The sequence below is a fragment of the Oryx dammah genome, unplaced genomic scaffold, assembly GCF_014754425.2.
Source record: "Oryx dammah isolate SB20612 unplaced genomic scaffold, SCBI_Odam_1.1 HiC_scaffold_3, whole genome shotgun sequence".
NCBI lineage: Eukaryota > Metazoa > Chordata > Mammalia > Artiodactyla > Bovidae > Oryx > Oryx dammah.
The window spans coordinates 21,898,324-21,920,381 of NW_024070187.1; the positions used below are offsets into that span (position 1 = coordinate 21,898,324).

Below are 22,058 nucleotides of genomic sequence, written 5' to 3' on the forward strand. Positions count from 1 at the left end.
TAAATGTTAGTTGATTTCTTGGTTTCACGGATTATCCGGAAATTTCCCAGGAGGCTAGGTAACACTGCACAGGATGTTAGGGGATAAACTTCCACTGGGAGCATCCTTTGAGAAAACTGGTGGCCTCCTGTGAGAACTCACTGATAGGGAATTGGGAATGGACATAAAGCAAAGTCATGTCGGCAGCCTGTGGAGTCAGGATGTGTCACCTGTGAGCCATGAAAACAATGTCCCGAAGTCTCATATGGTATTCCAGTCCCCACACCAAAAACTTTTATCAAAGGTCAACCTCATAAGTGTAGTCTATTTGGTCATAGATAAGATACTGATATCCTTTATATTCTGACCAAAACCCAAATACATATGTAATACCATGATTATAGTAACCACATGCATACTTGAAGATCTTGACCTAGTTAGTATTTGTTAAGTGTTACATAATACAAAAGTGTTATGCTTACTAGCCTGAGCTACTAAAACCATTTAGGAAAAGTACTGGGTGATATAGCTGCAAGAAAGCAGGCACATGCATCCTCAGTCTCACACATTTGTGATAATATGCATATCCAGTCAGAGATCTACTAACTTTTTCCTCATTAGGCAGAGGACTATACCATTACTTCATCCCTTAATGACTATGGGAAGATATTAAAGAGTCTCTTCCCTCCTCTTTCATAGCACTGGTCCCATCCAATTTCCAATAAATATTTATTTACCCACGGGGACATGGTAAGGAAGCCATTTCAATTCCCAGGTATCCTCTATAAATAACAGTAGTAAGAGGAAAGTGAAAGTGAAATCCCAGCGACCACACAGACTGTAGCCCACCAGGCTCCTCTGTCCATGGAAATCTCCAGGCGAGAATGCTGGAGTGGACTGCCATGCCCTCCTCCAGGGGATCTTTCTGACCCAGGGATCAAACCCTAGTCTCCCACATTGCAGGCACGTTCTTTACTGTCTGAGCCGCCAGGGAAGGGCCTGATAAAATAAAATGCTCCTCTCCTGACTCCAAAGAGGCTAGATCTAAAGTTAATACGCGAGAGAACTTGACTGTCTATTGTAGGACTTTATCTACACCCCACTGGTACTTTTAGTATCTTAGGTTACATGTTCCAAATAGCAAAGGCGGTGGCTCCTAAGCATGGAGAAAGACTCAGAAGTACTGATGTGCAGGGACATGGGGGAGGCACCTGACTCAGTGTATGTGAATTGTGTGTATGTGTATTTCCTCACACATGAAAACGAGTGGAGATAACCTACATCTCTTCTAGGAGTGGCTAGTAAGTCAAAGTGTTGGAGATCATGGGATACCATGGATCGATACTTAAGTTTTATAGAACTATGTACTGAGGTTCAGGACACTCTGAACTAAGAGAAAAGGAAAGTGGATGATAAAGTTGTTATATAATTTGGCAGGTTGTTGATCTTCCAGATCGGCTACTTCCTTTGTAAAATTCATTTACTATTTTATTCAGTGCTTGAGGTATTATTAAGACTTATAGATCTAACAATTAAAGAGAAAGTCCCACCCCTTTAATCTTCTTACCTGTTTAGGTTGCTCTAATATTTGAAGGTATGGGCCATCTGCTAAAAACAAAACAACAAACAGAAACCAAAAGAAACTGTGAGGCTTCTCAAATTTGGTAAAAAAAAAAAATATATATATATATATATATGTATATATATACAAAGCAAGTAAAAAAATTGAAAATTATGTTTTTAAACAGAGGCTTCAAATAAATGTTTTAGCTAAAATTCCACAAGGCATATCTTCTTTTGAATATTAAATTTATCCTTATTTAGTAACAGTTTTACACCATCAGAGAGAACCATATCATCTAGACGTCTGTTCAGTGGTGATGGCACCTTGCAGAATCCAACAAAAGGCATGACGTCTGGCAAGAATTAAGACGTCAACAACCTTCACAATCATGTCTACTAACAAAGCATTTTTAATAATGACACAAATACCAATTAAAAGTAGCAACCACTTCCTGGTCACTGTGAAATTTTCTTTTGCCATCACATCATCACACTGACTTCCATTCACAAGAAAATGTGCCTAATATGAAATTACAAGAGACTGAGCTGGCAACCTACACGTGTGAAACACACAGATGATGATCTCAGGCTCTCTGCTTTTCATTACACCAAGTTTGGGTTCCCGGTCAATACCTGAATCCAGAAGTGCTGCCCTCATTCCCTAACTGGCTAGCTTGTTCCTCCTCTCTCCCATGTTTAATTTGGTTCATCAGACACGGTAGATTCTTCTTATTAACTCATAGCTTTTGATGTCTGTGTAAATTTTTTGAATATTGTACTTTCATATAAACTCTGTTCCAAAATAAGCATTTTATAAAATTCTGAAAATAATTTAGATGGATGTATACCAACTAATAAGAACGAAGATTACTAGAAGCTTAATGATAGCCTGACTATACCTGAGTTTAGAACCTCAAAGGAAAATCAAAACCTCTGACAGTATAAATACAAATTTATTCAATATGATAAAGTCCCTAAGCTTCCCAGCTGGTCTGCATGTCATGTCAAAAGTATAATAACCCATAGGCTCTGTGATACACAAAGGCTCATGGTGTTTCTCACTTGTTTGAATGTAAATTTAAATGGTACTAAAAAAATTCTAGGAGGATGCTTCTGTGTCCATTTCCATCTTCACTGTCTCTAGGCCAGAAGTTAAAGACTTATTATTTTAGATAACTAAATTTATGAAGAAGAGCTAAACTTTCAGGTTGAAATTAAAAATAAACTATAACTTGAGAGGATTTATTTTTATTTTCAGCACTATGATGAATCAGGATAAGGCAGAGAACTGTAGGAAACTAAGGTATAATTATTTCCTGTTATTATTCAAGAAGTTTACAAGGAAGTCAGTTGAAAAACAACTGAATTTGAACTGAAACATACACAAGAAAAGAAAAAAGGGTAAGGACTGACCAATGCTATATAATTTAGGTAAATTATCTTCCTTTTTCTGAAATTAGCTCCTGGACATATTCAACTATTTTTTAGAAAAGAAACTGTTAGAACTTTAAAATTCCAAAAAATGACTAGAATTTAATTTCTAAGGAGATAAAACTGATTAGAAACATAAATATTTTCACACTGCTAAATAAGGTCTATACAATGTTTCAACAAATCTACTCATAAACATTCTCTCTAGAAAACTAAATGAACATATGAAGAAGAAAAGTCTTTAAGAAAATAGCATTTGAAAACAAGGTCCTAGTATATAGCCCAGGGAACTACAATCAATATCCTGTGATAAACTAAAATGGAAAATAATATGAAAAATGTATACATATATATAACTGAATCACTTTGCTGTACAGCAGAAATTAACACAACATTGTAAATCAAATATACTTAAGCAAAAAAAAAAAAAGAAGCAACATTTGGATATCATGGAAAATACAGAGGAATTGGAGCACATTTATATCAGACTTCAAGTCTCTCACTTCTTAGTAACTCTCTGAAAAATCCTTGAAATTTTGATATTATTTTTGCTGTATGGTTTAACTTCTAAATACATGAAATACTAAGGCTTGGTAATTCTATTAGTGAAAAGGGACCATTTTTCTCTTTCAGAAAATACACTCAAACGTTAAATCAACTAGAAAATGAGATTTGCTATGCAAATATTTGTTTTAATGCCAATTTTCTTTGGCTGCATTTCCATGCCATGAATTGACATCCTACTGTGTAGAGTAATTTAAATTACAGCATGATGTTATAGACCTAGCAGTTGTGCCATAACTCGTGGAGTTTTCAACAAGTAGCACGGTTTTAGATTTCAAGAAATAGAGAAGATAAAACAGTCCATATGAAAATTACAAGTTAATATTGGTTTATATAACCTCTCTATTCCTTTAAAATGTGAATAAAACATCCATAAATCTTGGTTTATAAAAAACTGAACTATGCCATCGCAATGCAGAGGGAACGTGTATGTGACAATAAAAAACGATGAGGTAATAACTGGAAAATACAAGTTTGAGGTATAATTGTAGAAGTTTTTCTAATGTTGCGTGCATGCCAAGTTGCTTCAGTCGTGTCTGATTCTTTGCAATTCTATGGACTGTAGCCCACCAGGTTCCTCTATTCATGGGATTAACCAGGCAAGAATACTGGAGTGGGTTGCCATGCCTTCCTCTAGGGGATCTTCCTGATCCAGGGATCGAACCAGCATTGGCAGGCAAGTTCTTTACACTGACTGCCACCTGGGAAGCCTTTTTCTAATGTTATGGCTAAATAATTCCTACAACATGAAACTTTGACTACAGAATATTTACTGAGCTGGTTCTTTTGATAACCTTATTTCTATCTCCATAAATTTGATGAAATAAAAACATTAGGAAATCTTTTGCATCAGGATACTGTTTGGCATCTATAAGCCATTAAATGGAAAAGTATATGTTTCCTGAAGGCAGTAACTTTCATGTTTTCAATAAAGCATCAAAACCAAGAAAAAGACTTTGATCCCCAGAATAAGAAGTTCACAGAAAACACAGAAGCTACCAAGACATTTAGTTGTTCACAGGAAGCTGATCTAGAGCTTATTTTGGACAACACTTGAGGACATCTCAGCTATCATCTGTGGTATAAAGAAAGGCCTCAGCAATACACTTAGTGAAGCTAATGAAGCTGAAGATTTAGCAGATTTATTTTTTCCCCTTGCATGAACTTCTAGAAATAATAGATATAAAAATGCAAAAAAAACACCTGATTTAAAAAATGAACAGTAAGTACAAAGTAACAACAGCAATTTTAAATGACAATGATACAAATTGTACAACGTCTCCCATTGAGGATAAGCAAGTCCATGGTAAATAGAATATCTGATGTACTTTAGTAATTACAAAACTCTCTTTTATACAACTTCCAAAATTTACTCACACAGCTTTTGAACATCTGTTAAGTTCCTCTGGTGATGTGAGGAATACATAAAAAGAGCTATCACAGCAAGCTTACATAAAAAGCAATAAAAATAGAGACTGATTTTTAAAAAATCATTCATTTTAAAAAATAAATCAACTTGTTGATGGGGCTAATTAACAGTCATGTTAAGAGGATAGATGATTATCCTGAGTTTATCCAACTGGTCAGAACATAAAGCAAGAAGTTTTTTAAAAAGATAATTTTTCTACTAAGATGATTTTTATGACTTTTGTACAATTTATGTTCCCGGTGTGTGGTATACTAGCTGGCACACAACAGGTACTCAAGTAAGTGTTTTGGGAATAGATCTGAGAGTTGAGACTGCCTCATGTGCCTGGGGCAAAGGAAACAGGAGTTACAAAGACCCCAAAGATAACAAGATTGGGTGAAAGGAAAAAAAATCCCACACAGTAAAAAAGTTCCTTTTGAGCTGTGCTAGCAGATATTAGCAACAATTATCAGTATACAATGGGTTGCTGCTGCTGCTAAGTCGCTTCGCTCGTGTCCAACTCCATGTGACCCCATAGATGGCAGCCCACCAGGCTCCCCCGTCCCTGGGATTCTCCAGGCAAGAACACTGGAGTGGGTTGCCATTTCCTTCTCCAGTGCATGAAAGTGAAAAGTGAAAGTCAAGTCGCTCAGTCGTGTCCAATTCTTAGCAACCCCACAGACCACAGCCTACCAGGCTCCTCTGTCCATGGGATTTTCCAGGCAAGAGTACTGGAGTGGGTTGCCACTGCCTTCTCCGATACAATGGGTAACTGGAATAAAACATGTTTGTGCAAATGTAGTCCAAAAAAGTATACTGAAAACTGACTTTAAAACAGAAATCACCGTTTCCTTTCTAGGTAACTCACAGACTTCATAAAAGAGTGTATAAAAAAATCAAATTTTAGAAAAAGCAAAAGCAAAATGATAGGCAAGAGATGAAGAATTTTCTTACCTGTTGGCAGTGGCATCTCCGGTTGAAATAATTCTGGACTAAACATTGTATGATTCAGAGGATCTAGATGAAACATCTACAAAAAGGAAAATTTAAATATTTCAATCATTATTTTCCCACCACTGTATTAAAAATTTGAAAAACCTAAAACTTAATTATGGGAACAAAAACTAAAAACAAAAACCTGAAAATATTTCAAAGCAGAATTTAAAAAATATGCTCAGAAAACCTAACTAAGTTCTCGTGTGTACAGAACTTTACATGGGGTTGGGCAATGGTTGTGTTACAAAGGGATTTCAGAACAACAACCCAGGTGTACAGTCCTCGGAGACAAGGACCTAGTGTAGTGTGCTAACTAGTATGTCTGCAGGGTCCAGTGTATATTTGAGTAGGTACTTAAATATTTGTTGAATAAATGATTTAAAGCTTATACTCTCTTAGAAATATAAACATGAGAATATAATCCTAGAAATCTGTATTTATTTTATAATGGTAAATAAACTCCTCCTCTAGCATCCAATTGCAAATCCTGAAAGATTCAGACAGTGAGAGCCTTGGAACAATTTATAGAAAAATTCAAAATATAACTTAGTCCAAAAAGCAGATTAACTGAGCACTGAACTCCCTCATCTTTTTTTTTTTTTCATCTTTATTTACTTAGTATAATGAAAATACCTGGAATTTAGTGGGTTTGATATGCTGAATAACAGCTCCCCCAAGGACACCCACATCCTAACCCCTAGAAACTGGAATGCTGTCTCCTATAGCAAAAGGGATTTTACAAATGAATACAGAGATGGGAAGATTAGTCTGAATTATCCAGGACAGGCCTGATAGAGGGATGCAAGAGATCAAAGTGAATGGTAGGAGATGTAACAATGGAAATAGGAGGCTAAAGTGATGGAAGGGGTTGGGTCACAGGCCAAAAAAGGCAAGCAGCCTCTAGATGTTCAAAAAGGTAAGGAAAACTTTCAGAAGGAATACAGCTCTGCCAAACCTTGATTATGGACTTCTGACCTCCAGACTGTAAGAGAATTAATTTGTGTTTTTTAAGTTGCTAAATTTGTGGCAATTGGTTACAGGAGCACCAGAAAACCAATACAGTGGGTAAACAACATATTGTGATTCAATTATAATCTATCTTGAAATGTTACTAAAAATGACTTATCCCAAGAGTAACATTTCCTTCCTACTTAGTTCATTCAGGATTTAAAATTTGTATTTCTGAGTTTCGTATTTCAGTCTAAATAAGTCATCTATGAAATGTCTGTGGACAGCATAGAAATCAAACACACTTCAGTTTTTATAATACACTAGTTAGTAAATGTGCTGGATCAGGCATTAAAAATAAACACCAATATTTTACTCCTTTTCTTTACTAGTATATTATTGGACATTTTTGGATACCTAAGAATCTATCAATAGTATGTCTAGTTAAAATCAAGACTAAGAAACACAGTGTTTAAACAAAGAACGCTTCAGATCCAGTTGTGAGGTATGCAAATTTTCAATTGAGGAACAATAAATGTGTTTCACATCAATGCTCAGGAGTAAAGTTCATCTACACTATTCACTGTTTGCTGAAAGGGAAATAAAGGAATGAAAAAACGTGTTGTTATAAAAATGGGCCCCATCTTATATCGAGAATTTACTATTCTCAGAGCAGAAAAGATGATCTAGCAGAACAAAAAACTTTCCTGTGGTCCTGCAGGAAATGGCTGGTTAAAGGGCAAAAACTCTGATCTCAGGAGAGCACAGCCCCACTTCAGACAAGAAGAGCAAAGCAGGGTTATCTGCTGCAGTTTACATGTGCATTAGGTCAGGGGTGGGGAGTAAACCCTTGAACACACTAAAATACTGAGGATCTCACTGAAGACATATAAACTTTAGGAAATATAAATTATTAATCTTGAGACAAGGGGGGGAAAACTCAAACTTCAAGGACCTCTCTCTTTAAAAATGGAAATATCAGAACACGTCCCCACCTCTGGTGCTGACAAAAATGCTTTCGAAAGAAAAGAAAGAAAAGCTTTCGAAATTACAATTTTCAGCAGGTTTTACTCTTGTGTGGCAAAAAGGACCATCTCTTGCTGATAGGATTTCCTGTGCATAGACAGGAAAGCATGGTTTAAAACCAAGCCAACCAACCCTAATGCTGGTTAGTGTTTGCCTTTGTTAGAGACAGCATATTAAAAGTGAAAGGTAAAGCACAGGTTTTTGATAATATGAGTAGCCAAATGTTTGTCATGCTGTAATCAGAAAATGCTGCTAGATTTATCTGTATCATTTATATAATAAAATTCAAAAGCAGCACCTTAATATGAAAAGCAATGCATACTCATTCTTTCTAAATCAATGAGAACATTATGAAGAGTAATGAGTGTGACATAAGTATTTTATTTAAAGAAGTAACACTAGATCCCTCAAAAAACATTTCACTTTTGGCTTTCTGAGTGATTCTTCGCATGCATAAATTTGGGAAATACATTTTTTTTTAATGTGGCTAAAGTGTGAAATGATTATGAAATTTGGACCAGATGTCCCGGTACCCACTGCTCCCTCTCTTTGCCTAGCCTAGCAAACTACACATTTCAAATATCCACTTACACAGACTGCCTTTGGAACGTCTGCATAACCATGCCCTTCTTCCCTCTCGACATCTGTGTCCTGTTGCACGCAGACTACTACTACAGTGTTCATTACCACAGGGAAACTATTCATGTCTCTGTCCCTCCTACTACAAAAATGGCAGCTTCCTGAAATGTGTCACATTTTTGTATCCTTCCTTAGCCAGTGTTCTGGTACATAGTGATGTCTGAATAAATAGATCATGAGTGAATAAATGTCACTATTTTAAATACCCTTAATATTGCCATGGCAATTACCCTAGAGTCTGAAAATTGCTTCCAAATGGTTCATTACATATATATATACACACACACACACACACACACACACACAATACATAAATTTCTTTCTGTGTGTGTACACACACATATATATGTATAGAGCAAAATATTAACAACCAATACAGATTTGCTGGACTATTCAACATTTCTATAGGCTTGAAATTGAAATTTTTCAAGTTATGACATTAGGAGGAAAAAAAAAAGGACACTAGTATCCCTTTATAATTGCTAATATAATTATAATGAACAGTTCCATGTCCCCAAAGCACATTCACTGCCCATTAAGTCTTTTAAACACCCCTGTATGGGGTAGGGTGGGGGTGGGGGTGCTAAGTGATTCCTCAAGTTTTAAGAGCAGTCAGCACTTAGTTAAGATCTTTGAATTCTAACTCCTTTTCACTATACCAACCTGCTTCCTCATTAGATGAGTTTTAAATAAATACTTTGGCCTCCCCCCAAAATGATATGTTCAAGTCCTAACTCCTAATACCTGTGAATGTGACCTTACTTAAAAATAGGGTCTTTGTAGATGTGATTAAGTTGAGACGAGGTCATCCTGAAGAATGGGCCCTCAATCCACTGCCTGATACTTTTATAAGAGAAAAGAGTGTCTCCTCCATACAGAGGAGACAAAGAGAAGAAGGAATGTGCTGGAGAGGAGCAGCTACAAGCCAAGGAATGCCAAGGACTTCCAATAACCACCAGAAGCTAGGAGAGAAGCAGAGGTTCTCCTTCAGAACTTCCAGAACTAACCAGTCCTGTTGTCATCTTGCTTTTGAATTGCTTGCCTCCAGAACTGAGAGGGAATATATATCTGTTGTTTTAAGTCACTCAGTTTGTGGTAATTTGTTACAGCAGCCCCAACAAACTAACATAGTAGCTATCATTTGACCAGTAGCATGTATAACTTCTGTGCTACAAGAGTGACAGCAGGGATACTGTTGTTTTACACGGCATGTCCTCTAAGGACCTTATGTAAATAGACAAGAAAAACAATTTAAAAGAAATTTTTACCTCTTTTAAGAGTTTTCCTGATAGTTACTGTTGTTTATACTGCTGTTGTAAAAATTATTAGCAAGATTATTATACTACTTACTTGTTCATGTCCTCCCAAATATGGGTCGTCTTCTGCCATTCTGGAGCTGTGCATCAAAAGAATACAAAACCAAACTGTTAAGACTGGAATAAACCTTAAAAATTCCACTATGAAGGAGTAAACTGTATTATTTCAGTAAGACCAAATATAACCTCCACCCCCCCCCCCCCGCTTTTTTTTTTAAAGACCTTAGGAGGAAATACTGTGTAGTTCCTCTTGGGAATCTAAGTCTAACAGTAGAAAGATTGCATAATCAAGGAATTACCACTTACGCATAACCCACAACCCTTATGTCAACCTCACAACAGTGTCCTGGAGTTTGGTACAGCTAGCCTTCATCCTCGGTACAGAAATCATGCCATTAGATTTCTTAGAGGCCATTTCTTTTTGTTACCATCCAGACTTCAAAGATTCACTGAGCTCTTTGTGTAGGTTATTTTCCAGCCCTTCATGAATTCTGTCATGGTCCTGGAACTATCTCCCCACTTTCTACATGCCACTTGAGTTGAGAAACTCAGAGGGAGTCATTCGGCTGTCGGGGGGCCGGTCAGTGCTTTGTACAGCACGAGGGGAGGACAGCCGCAGTATGCAGTGCGCTGTCCTCTAGAACTCTGCTGTTTCAGGCCACTTCCTCTCACTGTCAGAGCAGTACAGAAACATTGATATGAAGTGTGCAATCAAAAGGCATGAACATAGGAGCCTTTATTATCAAGGCTAGAGTCTCAGATTTACTCAACCAGCCAGATGTCAATACATCAAAGGCCCTAGCCATCTTCTATTACCCAAAGGTCCTGACAAAAATGAAGAGCCACATGACCAGATTAAAAAAAGTGTTTAAAACCACACATCATTTTGGATTTCCGTAAGAAGTACTCATCATTATTTTAAACATGTATAGGTTAACTTTAGTTAACTGTAGTTAAATTTACTTAGATCAAAGTTTACGTATATTCCCTGAAAAAATAAGATTTAAAAACACACAGTTGAAAGTAAGTATTAATGTGAGGCTAATTTTTCTCTTTTTCTTCATGAAGTCTATAAAGCATTCAAGGGCACTTGAGATGGGGGCTGCCCTAAAGCTGTCTGCAGCCCACTAGAATCTGTCCTCTCCTTTCCCACAGTAATAGACTTGTAGCTGGAAACACGCTCAGTCAGAGTACACCCCATATGCCTGTGGAGTTAGGGACGGTCATCTGAAGAAATGCTTGCCAGTGGCATGTCAGAACTATTTACTGTGTGCCATTTCCAGGTCTGGGCTGAAAGCTCTTGACATCCTTCCTCTGTGTTTTTGTTTCTTCTCTTTCCCACTGTGGCTTCTGCCACCTACATAATGATGAACGGCGGCTGAATGATGGTGATGTGAGAAAAGAAATCAGCTCCTCTGTTGCTTAACCCAGGGTACTGTGGGGGCTCTTTGTTAAAATGGTTTAGCCTGCACTCTAATGAGTATATCATTCAATGATCCAAAATCCCCCAAAGAGGACTCCAATCTCCAATGAGATCCTCTCCTACTACAGCACTCTGTGACTGGGCAGGGGTCGGGGAGGCACTGGAGGTCTCCTTGTGGGATGCAGAACACGCCCAACTTCAACAAAGGGGAAAGAGCAGCTCCGAGTTCTACACAGCAAGAACTCCTACAGATGTGCAGGAAAAATATTTGTTGAAAACGAGAAACTAACAAATTACAAACAGCTGTAGTTGATTAAGGCCAGCTAAAAGGAGGAAAATTGACCTGATACAGTGAAGAATTAAGTCATTTGAAATTCAAGAGTTTTGCCACTGCTGGGTGTGTGACTGTGGCTATATAACTAACCTACAGTGTCCTATGTTTCCTTATCTGCAATATGAGAGATTGTGATGGGGGACGGACCTTTGAAAGAAATAGAATTCTGCTCGGAATATGTTAGTTAGCTAACAAATGCTTATTCAAAGAACAAGTCACCTACATCAGAACTCTTTTCATAAGTGGGGATTTTTAATATGGACTTCCATGTATATTCAAATTAAAGATTCATTAACATGATTTTCAGTTACATAAAGAATACTAGGGACTTTCCTGGTGGTCCAGAGGTTAAGATTTCATGCTCCAGTGTAGGGGCCCAAGTTCAATCCCTCATCAGGGAACTAAATCCCAAATACCACAACTAAAAGATCCCTCATGTCACAACTAAAGATCCTGCAACCAAGACCCAGAGCAACCAAGTATGTGAAAGTCACTCAGTCGTGTCCGACTCTTTGCAACCCCATGGACCACACAGTCCATGGAATTCTCCAGGCCAGAATACTGGAGTGAGTAGCCATTCCCTTCTCCAGGAGATCTTCCCAACCCAGGGATCGCACCCAGCCAAGGTCTCTCGTATTGCAAGCGGATTCTTCACCAGTTGAGCCACAAGGGAAGCCCAGCGCAACCACGAGTTTCAATAAATAAATATTAAAAAGAAAAGAATGATTGCAAATAGCCTTACACTGAAACACACGGCTAACACTGGTTACAACATTCCATGTGAAAAATTCTTATTCTCAGAACACCACAGAAGCCTTAGCTTCCAAGAAAAATATTAAGACCTTTTTTTTTTTTTTTTTTTGCCTTTAATGTGGGCTCATCACCTGAATCCTCTAATCTTAGCCCACAGTCTTCAAAAGCAAAAGGAGGCTGCTGGTTTGTTAAACTGACAAAACCTGTTCAGAGTCTCGATTACACTGATTTTACATATATATTTAAACCTGTGGATGGTTTCCTGACCTTTGATTTAATGTAAGGTGGGCCTGACCCATATTCTAAAAATGCAATTAAATCTACTTGATTAGAAATGACGCAGGGTTATTATCATGATCACCACTGTAGTGAAAATCTCAAAGATCTCTAAATCAAATCACTGGAAAAAACACCCAATTACATAAGAGTCCTCCCTCCAATATCCTCCCTATGATTTATGTATGAACCTGTACCAAAAGATCATAGTTTTAAAAGCCCAAAAGCAGTCCAAGAGATATGGATGATGGTTAAAATCTGAACTTGGCCTTTGTAAGACAGTTCCCTGTGAAGAGCTGAGGTAACAGTACCCTGGGAGTGATGTCAATGTTAATTCATGATTTAAAAATAAAATGTCAAATGAAACCAAGAATTATTTGGAAAGGATGAATCACTGAGTAATATTTGCATTAATTGTAAGAGCAGGTTTTATTTCAAAATTCTGAAATACCAACTAAGCCTTTGGAACTGAAGGATTAGGAAAGACCAGGGAAAGTCCCTACTTCCTTCCTGCTCCCCCAGCCCTTCCTCTCACTTTCCCTTTGCACACAGTTCTGTGCTTTTGAGGACGGACTCTGAAACAGAAAGGGAGCCACTGAACTGACTGTGAGAAGATGGGCCTAAGCTGCATCTCTCTCCTTCAACAGCGAGCTTTCAGGAACATTTTCACACCATGGAAAGGGAAATAGAAAATGTAGCTAGTTAGCAATAAATAAAATACCTCCCCCAGTGAACTGCTCGTATTTCTCACATGAGAGGCTAATGTTATAACTGGTTAAGTTCTGAATATGTGGTGAGTTCTGCATGAAAGGCCTAATGGATTATTTTCTGCACATCTCTGACAATTCCACCACTGATATCAGAGGCTAGCACAAGGGGTTCTTAGTGAGGGTTGCAAAACCAAGGTACAGGGTTGGATCATTAAGGGTAGAGTTGGTGGCACTCCCTTCCTTGTAACCAGGGGGATTTTCCAGGATCAGATATATTCACACTCCTTGACCAAAGCCCACTGTAAGAAAATACATTCTATTTGATTTAATTAAAAATTAATGACAATTTTTCACATCCATTAAAATGACTTCACAATCTGCAGTCTGAAAAACAGAATCTTAGATGCCATTCAGAAGATGTGGTTAGGAATCAGAGATACAAAGTGACTCCACTTTCAAATTTATTTTCAGTCATAATAGACACCATTGAGATGTAATTTTAGTACCTCATCTTGGATGAAATTACAAGAAAAAGAGTGACTTTTCATCATCTCTCTGTTGGATGCTTAATAAAAAGAAAGAATATACTGGAGCTTCTTTTCATGGAGGGATTTTTTGGAGGAAACATGCTGCAAGACATATATACTACATATATGAAACATTATATATGTACTACATATAACGTGAAATATTCAAATAAGAGTGTCTATTCATGCCACAGACCTGTATAAAGGTCAAGAAGCAACAGTTAGAACCTTACATGGAACAGCTGCCTGGTTCAAAATTGGGAAAGGAGTATGAAAAGGCTGTATACTGTCACCCTGTTTATTTAACTTATATACAGAGTACACCATGCAAAATGCCAGGCTGGATGAAGCACAAGCTGTAATTAAGATTGCAGGAAGAAACACCAACAACCTCAGATATGCAGATAATAACACTCTAATGGCAGAAAGTGAGGAACTAAAGAGCCTCTTAATGAGGGCAAAACAGGACAGTGAAAAAGCTGGCTTCAAACTCAACATTATAAAAACTAAGATCATGGCATCCAGTCCCATCACTTCATCGCAAATAGAAGGGGAAAAAGTAAAAGCAGTGACAGATTTTCTTGTCTTGGGCTCAAAAATCACTGTGGACTGTGACTGCAGCCATGGAGTTAGAATACGCTTGCTTCTTAGAAGAAAAGCTATAACAAACCTAGACAGTGTATGAAAAAACAAAGATATCATTTTGTCAACAAAGGTTCATATGGTCAAAGCTATGCTTTTTCCAGTAGTCATCTATGGATGTGAGTGTTGGATTATAAAAAAGGCCGAGTGCCGAAGAATTAATTGATGCTTTCATACTGTCGTGCTGAAGAAGACTCCTGAGTGCTCTTTGGACTGCAAGGAGATCAAACTAGTCCATCCTAAAGGAAATCAGAGCTTCCCTGAATATTCATTGGAAGGAATGATGCTGAAGCTCCAATAATTTGGCCAGCTGATACAAAGAGCTGACTCACTGAAAAAGACCCTGATGCAGGGAAAAACTGAAGGCAAGGGAGAAGAGGGCAGCAGAGGATGAGATGCTCAGACAGCATCACTCACTGGGGGCTGCAGTCCAGAGTCCGACACGACTTAGCGAATGAACAACAACATTCACTCTGCAATTCCACTTCCAGAAATGTGTACTAAAGAATTATATGGGCAAGTGTGAAAAAAATTACAAGACTATGAAGTGAAGTGAAAGTGAAAGTCACTCAGTCTTGTCTGTTTGCGACCCCATGGACTGTACAGCCCATGGAATTCTCCAGGCCAGAATACTGGAGTGGGTTGCCATTCCCCTCTCCAGGGGATCTTCCCAACTCAGGGATTGAACCCAGGTCTCCCGCATTGCAGGCAGGTTTTTTACCATCTGAGCTGCAGCAAAAAACTGTAAACAATTTAAATGTCCTTTGATAGGAGATCATTAATTACAATTATGCTACATTCATCCAGTTACATGTTACATAATTGCTAAAATGATAATTGAGACCCGTACATAGCAATGTAGAGACTTTTACTCAAGTATAAATTTCTGTTTTAATTTTCTAACTTAATTATGTAATTGGAAATACATATTTTAATAGCAAAAAAAAGGAAAATAAAACCCTGTCCTGAATTTAAAGTTTAACTCTGACATCTTTAACAATTAATGATTACACTGAATAAAACATAAAACATGAATGAATCAAAAGTACTACTGGACTCTTCTTCATAATAGAAAAAAATTAACTTTAAAGGGGCTATTTATTTATATCTTCTGACCATATATTGATAGTGAAGATGAAAGTTAGTGGTGAGTTTACTTTTCTCAGAATAGCTGATTTTTTGAGTTTTTGAAAAAGAATAAATATTTGTGTCCTACCACATTTAGACTTGTATAAACTCATTTTCTGTTTTTCTACTCCTCCATTTCATTTTCAGCTCCCTACTGTTTGAATTAGGTGCAATGGGACCAATTAACATGTAGAATAGCTACCTAGTAAGTTCAACTTCCTAGTAAGTACGAATGAAATTAAAAGACGCTTGCTTCTTGGGAGAAAAGCTATGACAAAATTAGACAGCATATTAAAAAGCAGAGACATTACTTTGCCAACAAAGATCCACTTAGTCAAACCTATGGTTTTTCCAGTAGTCATGTATGGATGTGAGGGTTAGACTATAAAGAAAGCTGAGCACTGAAGAACTGATACTTCTGAACTGTGGTGCTGGAGAAGACTCGAGAGTCCCTTGGACTGCAAGGAGGTCCAACCAGTCAATCCTAAAGGAAATCAGTCCTGAATATTCATTGGAAGGACTGACGCTGAAGCTCCAATACTTTGGCCACCTGATGTGAAGAACTGACTCATTTGAAAAGACCCTAATGCTGGGAAAGATTGAAGGCGGGAGGAGAAGGGGACAACAGAGGATAAGAGCTGGTTGGATGGCATCACTGACTCAATGGGCATGAGGCTGAGTGAGCTCTGGGAGTTGGTGATGGACAGGGAAGCCTGGCGTGCTGCAGTCCATGGGGTTGCAGAGTCAGACATGACTGAGTGACTGAACTGAACTGACATTTTCAGAAAATATAAACTCATTTTCTACGTTTTTCCACTCCTCCATTTCATTTTCAGCTCCCTACTGTTTGAGTTAGATGCAATGTGACCAATTAACATGCAGAATAGCTACCTAGTAAGTACAAATGCATTATGCTTGGAGCTGGTATAAGATAAGGTCCTTATTCACAACGGAATGTCAATCTGACACAACATTCAACTATTACTGCCTGCAAAGCTTACTAGTACAGTCAGTGACACATAACAAATGCTAGCCATTTTATGCAGCACAGTAGACAATATGTTCATAAAAAATGATGGGAATAACAGGCAGTAAAAGTTTTAGGCACTCTGAGAAGAAACAAGTGTTTTCATTTTTTCCCATCCTACATTTACGGATATACTGCCACATTCTCTCCCGATCCATATCACTGCTGAAAAAAATGTTTGCATTTTGACTGCAGGGATATTTGGCAATAGCTGTAGACATTTTCATCCATCACAACTGGCAGGTGGTCCTATTGGTATCTAGTGAGTAGATATTAGAAATGCTGCTGAACATCCTCTAATGCACAGGACAGCCCCTCACAATAAAGAAATATCCAACCCCAAACGCCAACAGTGCCAAGGATGAGAAACCCAGATGCATGGCATTATGTCATGACAGTGAGCTGCTTCACGTGAAGAAAGAACTAAACTTTACTGAGTCCCTGCCATGAGTAAGGCATGAGAGCTAGTGCTTCACGTATTGCACATAACTCTCAAAATAATTCTGAGAAATTCTGTCCCAGATGGGAATACTGAGGTTTGTAGAGAGGAAGGCATCCCCTTAGATGGACAGAGTAATGCCAGCTAATCTGACTCCACTATGATTCAATCATTTTCTAAGCAGGAGAAGTAATTTTCCTCCTGGGCTCACAACTTTCATACAGCATCTTAACTCCAGGTCTCCCGAATGTTCAGGTTGGAGGCAGTCTACCCTTAGTATAGCCTGAAGGCTGGAACAGGATTGTGACAAGACACAGTACTTTAGAGAGTTCTTCCGAGACAAAAGTAAAGGTAAAAATACCAGACAACGTTAATGTAAATGGTATTTGTCTTTTGCTTTGTTTTGCTTTAAACATCTCCTTTGATCAGGTTCAAAGGCTAGAAGGAGAATAAAGAGATTCTCTCTGAAACATGCCCACAGAAAACACCATTCTCACTAATGGTATGATGAAAGTAAAAAATTAAGGTCCATTGAAATGCTCCTTGAATGATTCCTCCCTACATTAATTTAGTCATTTATTAAAAAAACATTCAGGCCTACTATGTGTCAGTTGCCAAAAATGCCAAAGCACATAAGAAGGATGCGGTGCTTGTACTCACAGAGCTGACAGTTGCGGCAGATTGAAAGCAACGACCAAAAATTCTTTGCAACTCCACTTGACAAAAAGAAAAATCTATTTCTCCATCCTTTGAATCTTGGTAGGCCTATTACTTACTCTAACAGAGTAGACAGAAGTGTGAGCTGTAAATGCAGACTTCAAGGCCTTGCAATGACCATCCTGCTCTCTTTAAACGCAGCTGCCCTGTGAGTAAGCGTGGGCCCTCCCAGTGCAGGACAAGAGACCACACAGGGAGCAGGGAGGGGACATGCAGGCTGCGGACCCCTAGACCACACAGCACCAGCAGAGCAGCCAAAAGTTTCCAGAGATCCGCAGATGACCTGGACAGCCTCGCTGATTGAGACAAATAGCAAATGCTTGTATCTTAGCTTTGTGGTAATATTTCGTTTTTATGCAGCAAAGGCTAACTAATGCAACAGTTTAGTAAGTTGGAGGAAAGGCAAAAGCAATGCAGCATAAGTGTCATGGGAAATGGAGCGCATGTGCGGCATCGGTTAGGTAGATTATCTTGGTCATTTGGTAGTTACACTTTGTTAGGGTCTTATTTAGACCACCCCCTTTGTACTCATTTTACTTGTTGGCCTATTCAGTTTCCAAGTGAACAAAAGCAACAAGGACAATAGGCAAAACCAACAGAGTATAAACAGAAATAAAATTAGTACTGTTAAAACCCTCAAAATATAAATATTAATAAACTGCTGCTAGCTTTAAGCAGATACCATTATGTGCCAAGTCGCGTCAGTTGTGTCTGACTCTTTGCAACCCCATGGAGCGTAGCCCACCAGGCTCCTCTGTTCATGCGATTCTCCAGGCAAGAATATTGGAGTGGGTTGCCATGCTCTCCTCCAGAGGATCTTCCCCAAAAAGGGACTGAACCCATTATAAAACAAATTAATAATGTTTTTAATCCTTTTAACTCTCTACTTCTTGTTATTTAGTTGCTAAGTCGTGTCTGACTCTATTGCAACCCCATGGACTGTGGCCCACCAGGCTCCTCTGTGCATGGGATTTTCAGGCAAGAATGAATACTAGAGTGGGTTCCCCTTTCTTTCTCCAGGGGGTTTTTCCGACCCAGGGATCAAATCCACATCCTCTGCCTTGGCAAGTGGATTCTTTATTGCTCAGCCACTGGGGAAGCCCAACTCTCTACTGCTGCTGCTACTGCTAAGTCGCTTCAGTCGTGCCCGACTCTGTCCGACCCCATAGACAGCAGCCCACGAGGCTCCATCATCACTGGGACTGTCCAGTCAAGAACACGGAAGTGGGCTGCCATTTCCTTTTCCAAAGCATGAAAGTGAAAAGTGAAAGTGAAGTCGCTCAGTCGTGTCCGACTCTTAGCGACCCCATGGACTTCAGCCTACCAGGCTCCTCTGTCCATGGGATTTTCCAGGCAAGAGTACTGGAGTGGGATGCCATTGCCTTCTCTGAACCCTCTACTACTTAACACCAAATTTGTCATTCTTAGGGTATGGCTGGGAGAAGGCAATGGCCAAATTCAGACTTAAATTGAAGAAAGCAGGGAAAACCACTACACCATTCAGGTATGACCTTATGATTATACAGTGGAAGTGAGAAATAGATTTAAGGGCCTAGATCTGATAGATAGAGTGCCTGATGAACTATGGACAGAGGTTCATGACATTGTACCGGAGACAAGAATCAAGACCATCCCCATGGAAAAGAAATGAAAAAAAGCAAAATGGCTGTCTGAGGAGGCCTTACAAATAGCTGTGAAAAGAAGAGGAGCAAAAAGCCAAGGAGAAAAGGAAAGATATAAGCATCTGAATGCAGAGTTCCAAAGAATAGCAAAAAGAGATAAGAAAGCCTTCCTCAGTGATCAATGGAAAGAAATAGAGGAAAACAATAGAGTGGGAAAGACTAGAGATCTCTTCAAGAAAATGAGAGATACCAAGGGAACATTTCAGGCAAAGATGGGCTCGATAAAGGACAGAAATGGCATGGAACTAACAGAAGCAGAAGATATTAAGAAGAGGTGGCAAGAATACACAGAACTGTACAAAAAAGATCTTCACGACCCAGATAATCACAATGGTGTGATCACTCACCTAGAGCCAGACATCCTGGAATGTGAAGTCAAGTGGGCCTTAGAAAGCATCACTACGATCAAAGCTAGTGGAGGTGATGGAATTCCAGTTGAGCTATTTCAAATCCTGGAAGATGATGCTGTGAAAGTGCTGCACTCAACATGCCAGCAAATTTGGAAAACTCAGCAGTGGCCACAGGACTGGAAAAGGTCAGTTTCCATTCCAATCCCAAAGAAAGGCAATGCCAAAGAATGCTCAAACTACCGCACAATTGCACTCATCTCACACGCTAGTAAAGTAATGCTCAAAATTCTCCAAGCCAGGCTTCAGCAGTATGTGAACTGTGAACTTCCTGATGTTCAAGCTGGTTTTAGAAAAGGCAGAGGAACCAGAGATCAAATTGCCAATATCCACTGGATCATGGAAAAAGCAAGAGAGTTCCAGAAAAACATCTACTTCTGCTTTATTGACTATACCAAAGCCTTTGACTGTGTGGATCACAATAAACTGTGGAAAATTCTGAAAGAGTTGGGAATACCAGACCACCTGGCCTGCCTCTTGAGAAACCTATATGCAAGTCAGGAAGCAACAGTTAGAACTGGACATGGAACAACAGACTGGTTCCAAATAGGAAAAGGAGTACGTCAAGGCTGTATAGTGTCACCCTGCTTATTTAACTTATATGCAGAGTATATCACGAGAAACGCTGGGCTGGAAGAAGCACAAGCTGGAATCAACATTGCCGGGAGAAATATCAGTAAGCTCTGATATGCAGATGACACCACCCTTATGGCAGAAAGTGAATAGGAACTAAAAAGCCTCTTGATGAAAGTGAAAGAGGAGAGTGAAAAAGTTGGCTTAAAAGCTCAACATTCAGAAAAAGAAGATCATGGCATCTGGTCCCATCACTTCATGGGAAATAGATGGGGAAACTGTGTCAGACTTTATTTTTTTGGGCTCCAAACTCACTTCAGATGGTGACTGCAGCCATGAAATTAAAAGACGCTTACTCTTTGGAAGAAAAGTTATGACCAACCTAGATAGCATATTCAAAAGCAGAGACATTACTTTGCCAAAAATGGTCCATCTAGTCAAGGCTATGGGTTTTCCAGTGGTCATGTATGGATGTGAGAGTTGGACTGTGAAGAAAGCTGAGTGCCGAAGAATTGATGCTTTTGAACTGTGGTGTTGGAGAAGACTCTTGAGAGTCCCTTGGACTGCAAGGAGATCCAACCAGTCCATTCTAGAGGAGATCAGCCCTGGGATTTCTTTGGAGGGAATGATGCTAAAGCTGTAACTCCAGTACTTTGGCCACCTCATGCAAAGAGTTGACTCATTGGAAAAGAGTCTGATGCTGGGAGGGATTGGGGGCAGGAGGAGAAGGGGACGACAGAGGATGAGATGGCTGGATGGCATCACCGACTCAATGGACGTGAGTCTGAGTGAACGCCGGGAGATGGTGATGGACAGGGAGGCCTGGCGTGCTGTGATTCATGGGGTCGCAAAGAGTTGGACACCATTGAGCAACTGAACTGAACTGAACTGAGGGTAATGAGCCCCACTGCTTGACTTTCCAGTTTTTGCCAATATATCATTCTCTCATGCACTCAGGGGCAAAAATCAATCAACTTTTTCTCCTTTTCCCTCTGCCTATCTCACACATATCCAGTTAATAATCAATTTCTGTTGATTTTTTTTTTCTGTATTATTTCCTGTATCTGCCCCTCCTTTCCACATTCCTTTCACTGTTACATTCCAGTTAAACTTTCACCACCTCACCTCTGAGTGACAATGATAGCCTCCATTATTCTCCTTTATTGTGGTGTTTTTTTCTTCCTTAAGCATCTTTCACATTATTGCCTTATTTCTTAAAAGACAAAGTTGAAAGTAGTCAGCCATTCACCATATCACACTATAAGCATGACGTTAACAGATTCTTAATGCTTAAGAGGCAATGCTTATCATATAATATGCTGAGTGATTGAGGGTTTTCACTACATCCTAACCAAAACCTTCTGAGAGGCAGACTGATCATTCAAAAATGCCCTGCTGGATATGCACACCTATAGTTAATTCATGTTGATGTATGACAGAAATCAAAGCAATATTGTAAAGCAACCATCAATCAATTAAAAATAAGTAACTTTTTTTTTTTTAATCCCTTGTTGGGTGTCCCTGGTGGCTCAGTGGTAAAGAATCACCTT

The 22,058-nt window shown here is 38.9% G+C and overlaps 1 protein-coding gene across 2 annotated transcripts in view; it reads right to left on the minus strand.

The window, feature by feature from the left end:
• The window catches only part of NFKB1 (nuclear factor kappa B subunit 1), a 124,621-nt gene that overhangs the window by 87,572 nt on the left and 14,991 nt on the right, over window positions 1-22,058 (minus strand). Inside the window, exons 2-4 of one of the 2 annotated variants that reach the window (XM_040237755.1) lie at window positions 9,905-9,950; window positions 5,900-5,975; window positions 1,547-1,587 (exon numbers count right to left, since the gene is read on the minus strand). In XM_040237755.1, the coding sequence (XP_040093689.1) occupies window positions 1,547-1,587; window positions 5,900-5,975; window positions 9,905-9,943 (156 nt within the window). In that variant the 5' untranslated portion in view covers window positions 9,944-9,950. The remainder of the gene's footprint in view (window positions 1-1,546; window positions 1,588-5,899; window positions 5,976-9,904; window positions 9,951-22,058) is intronic. The other variant, XM_040237756.1, reaches the window with a different exon arrangement.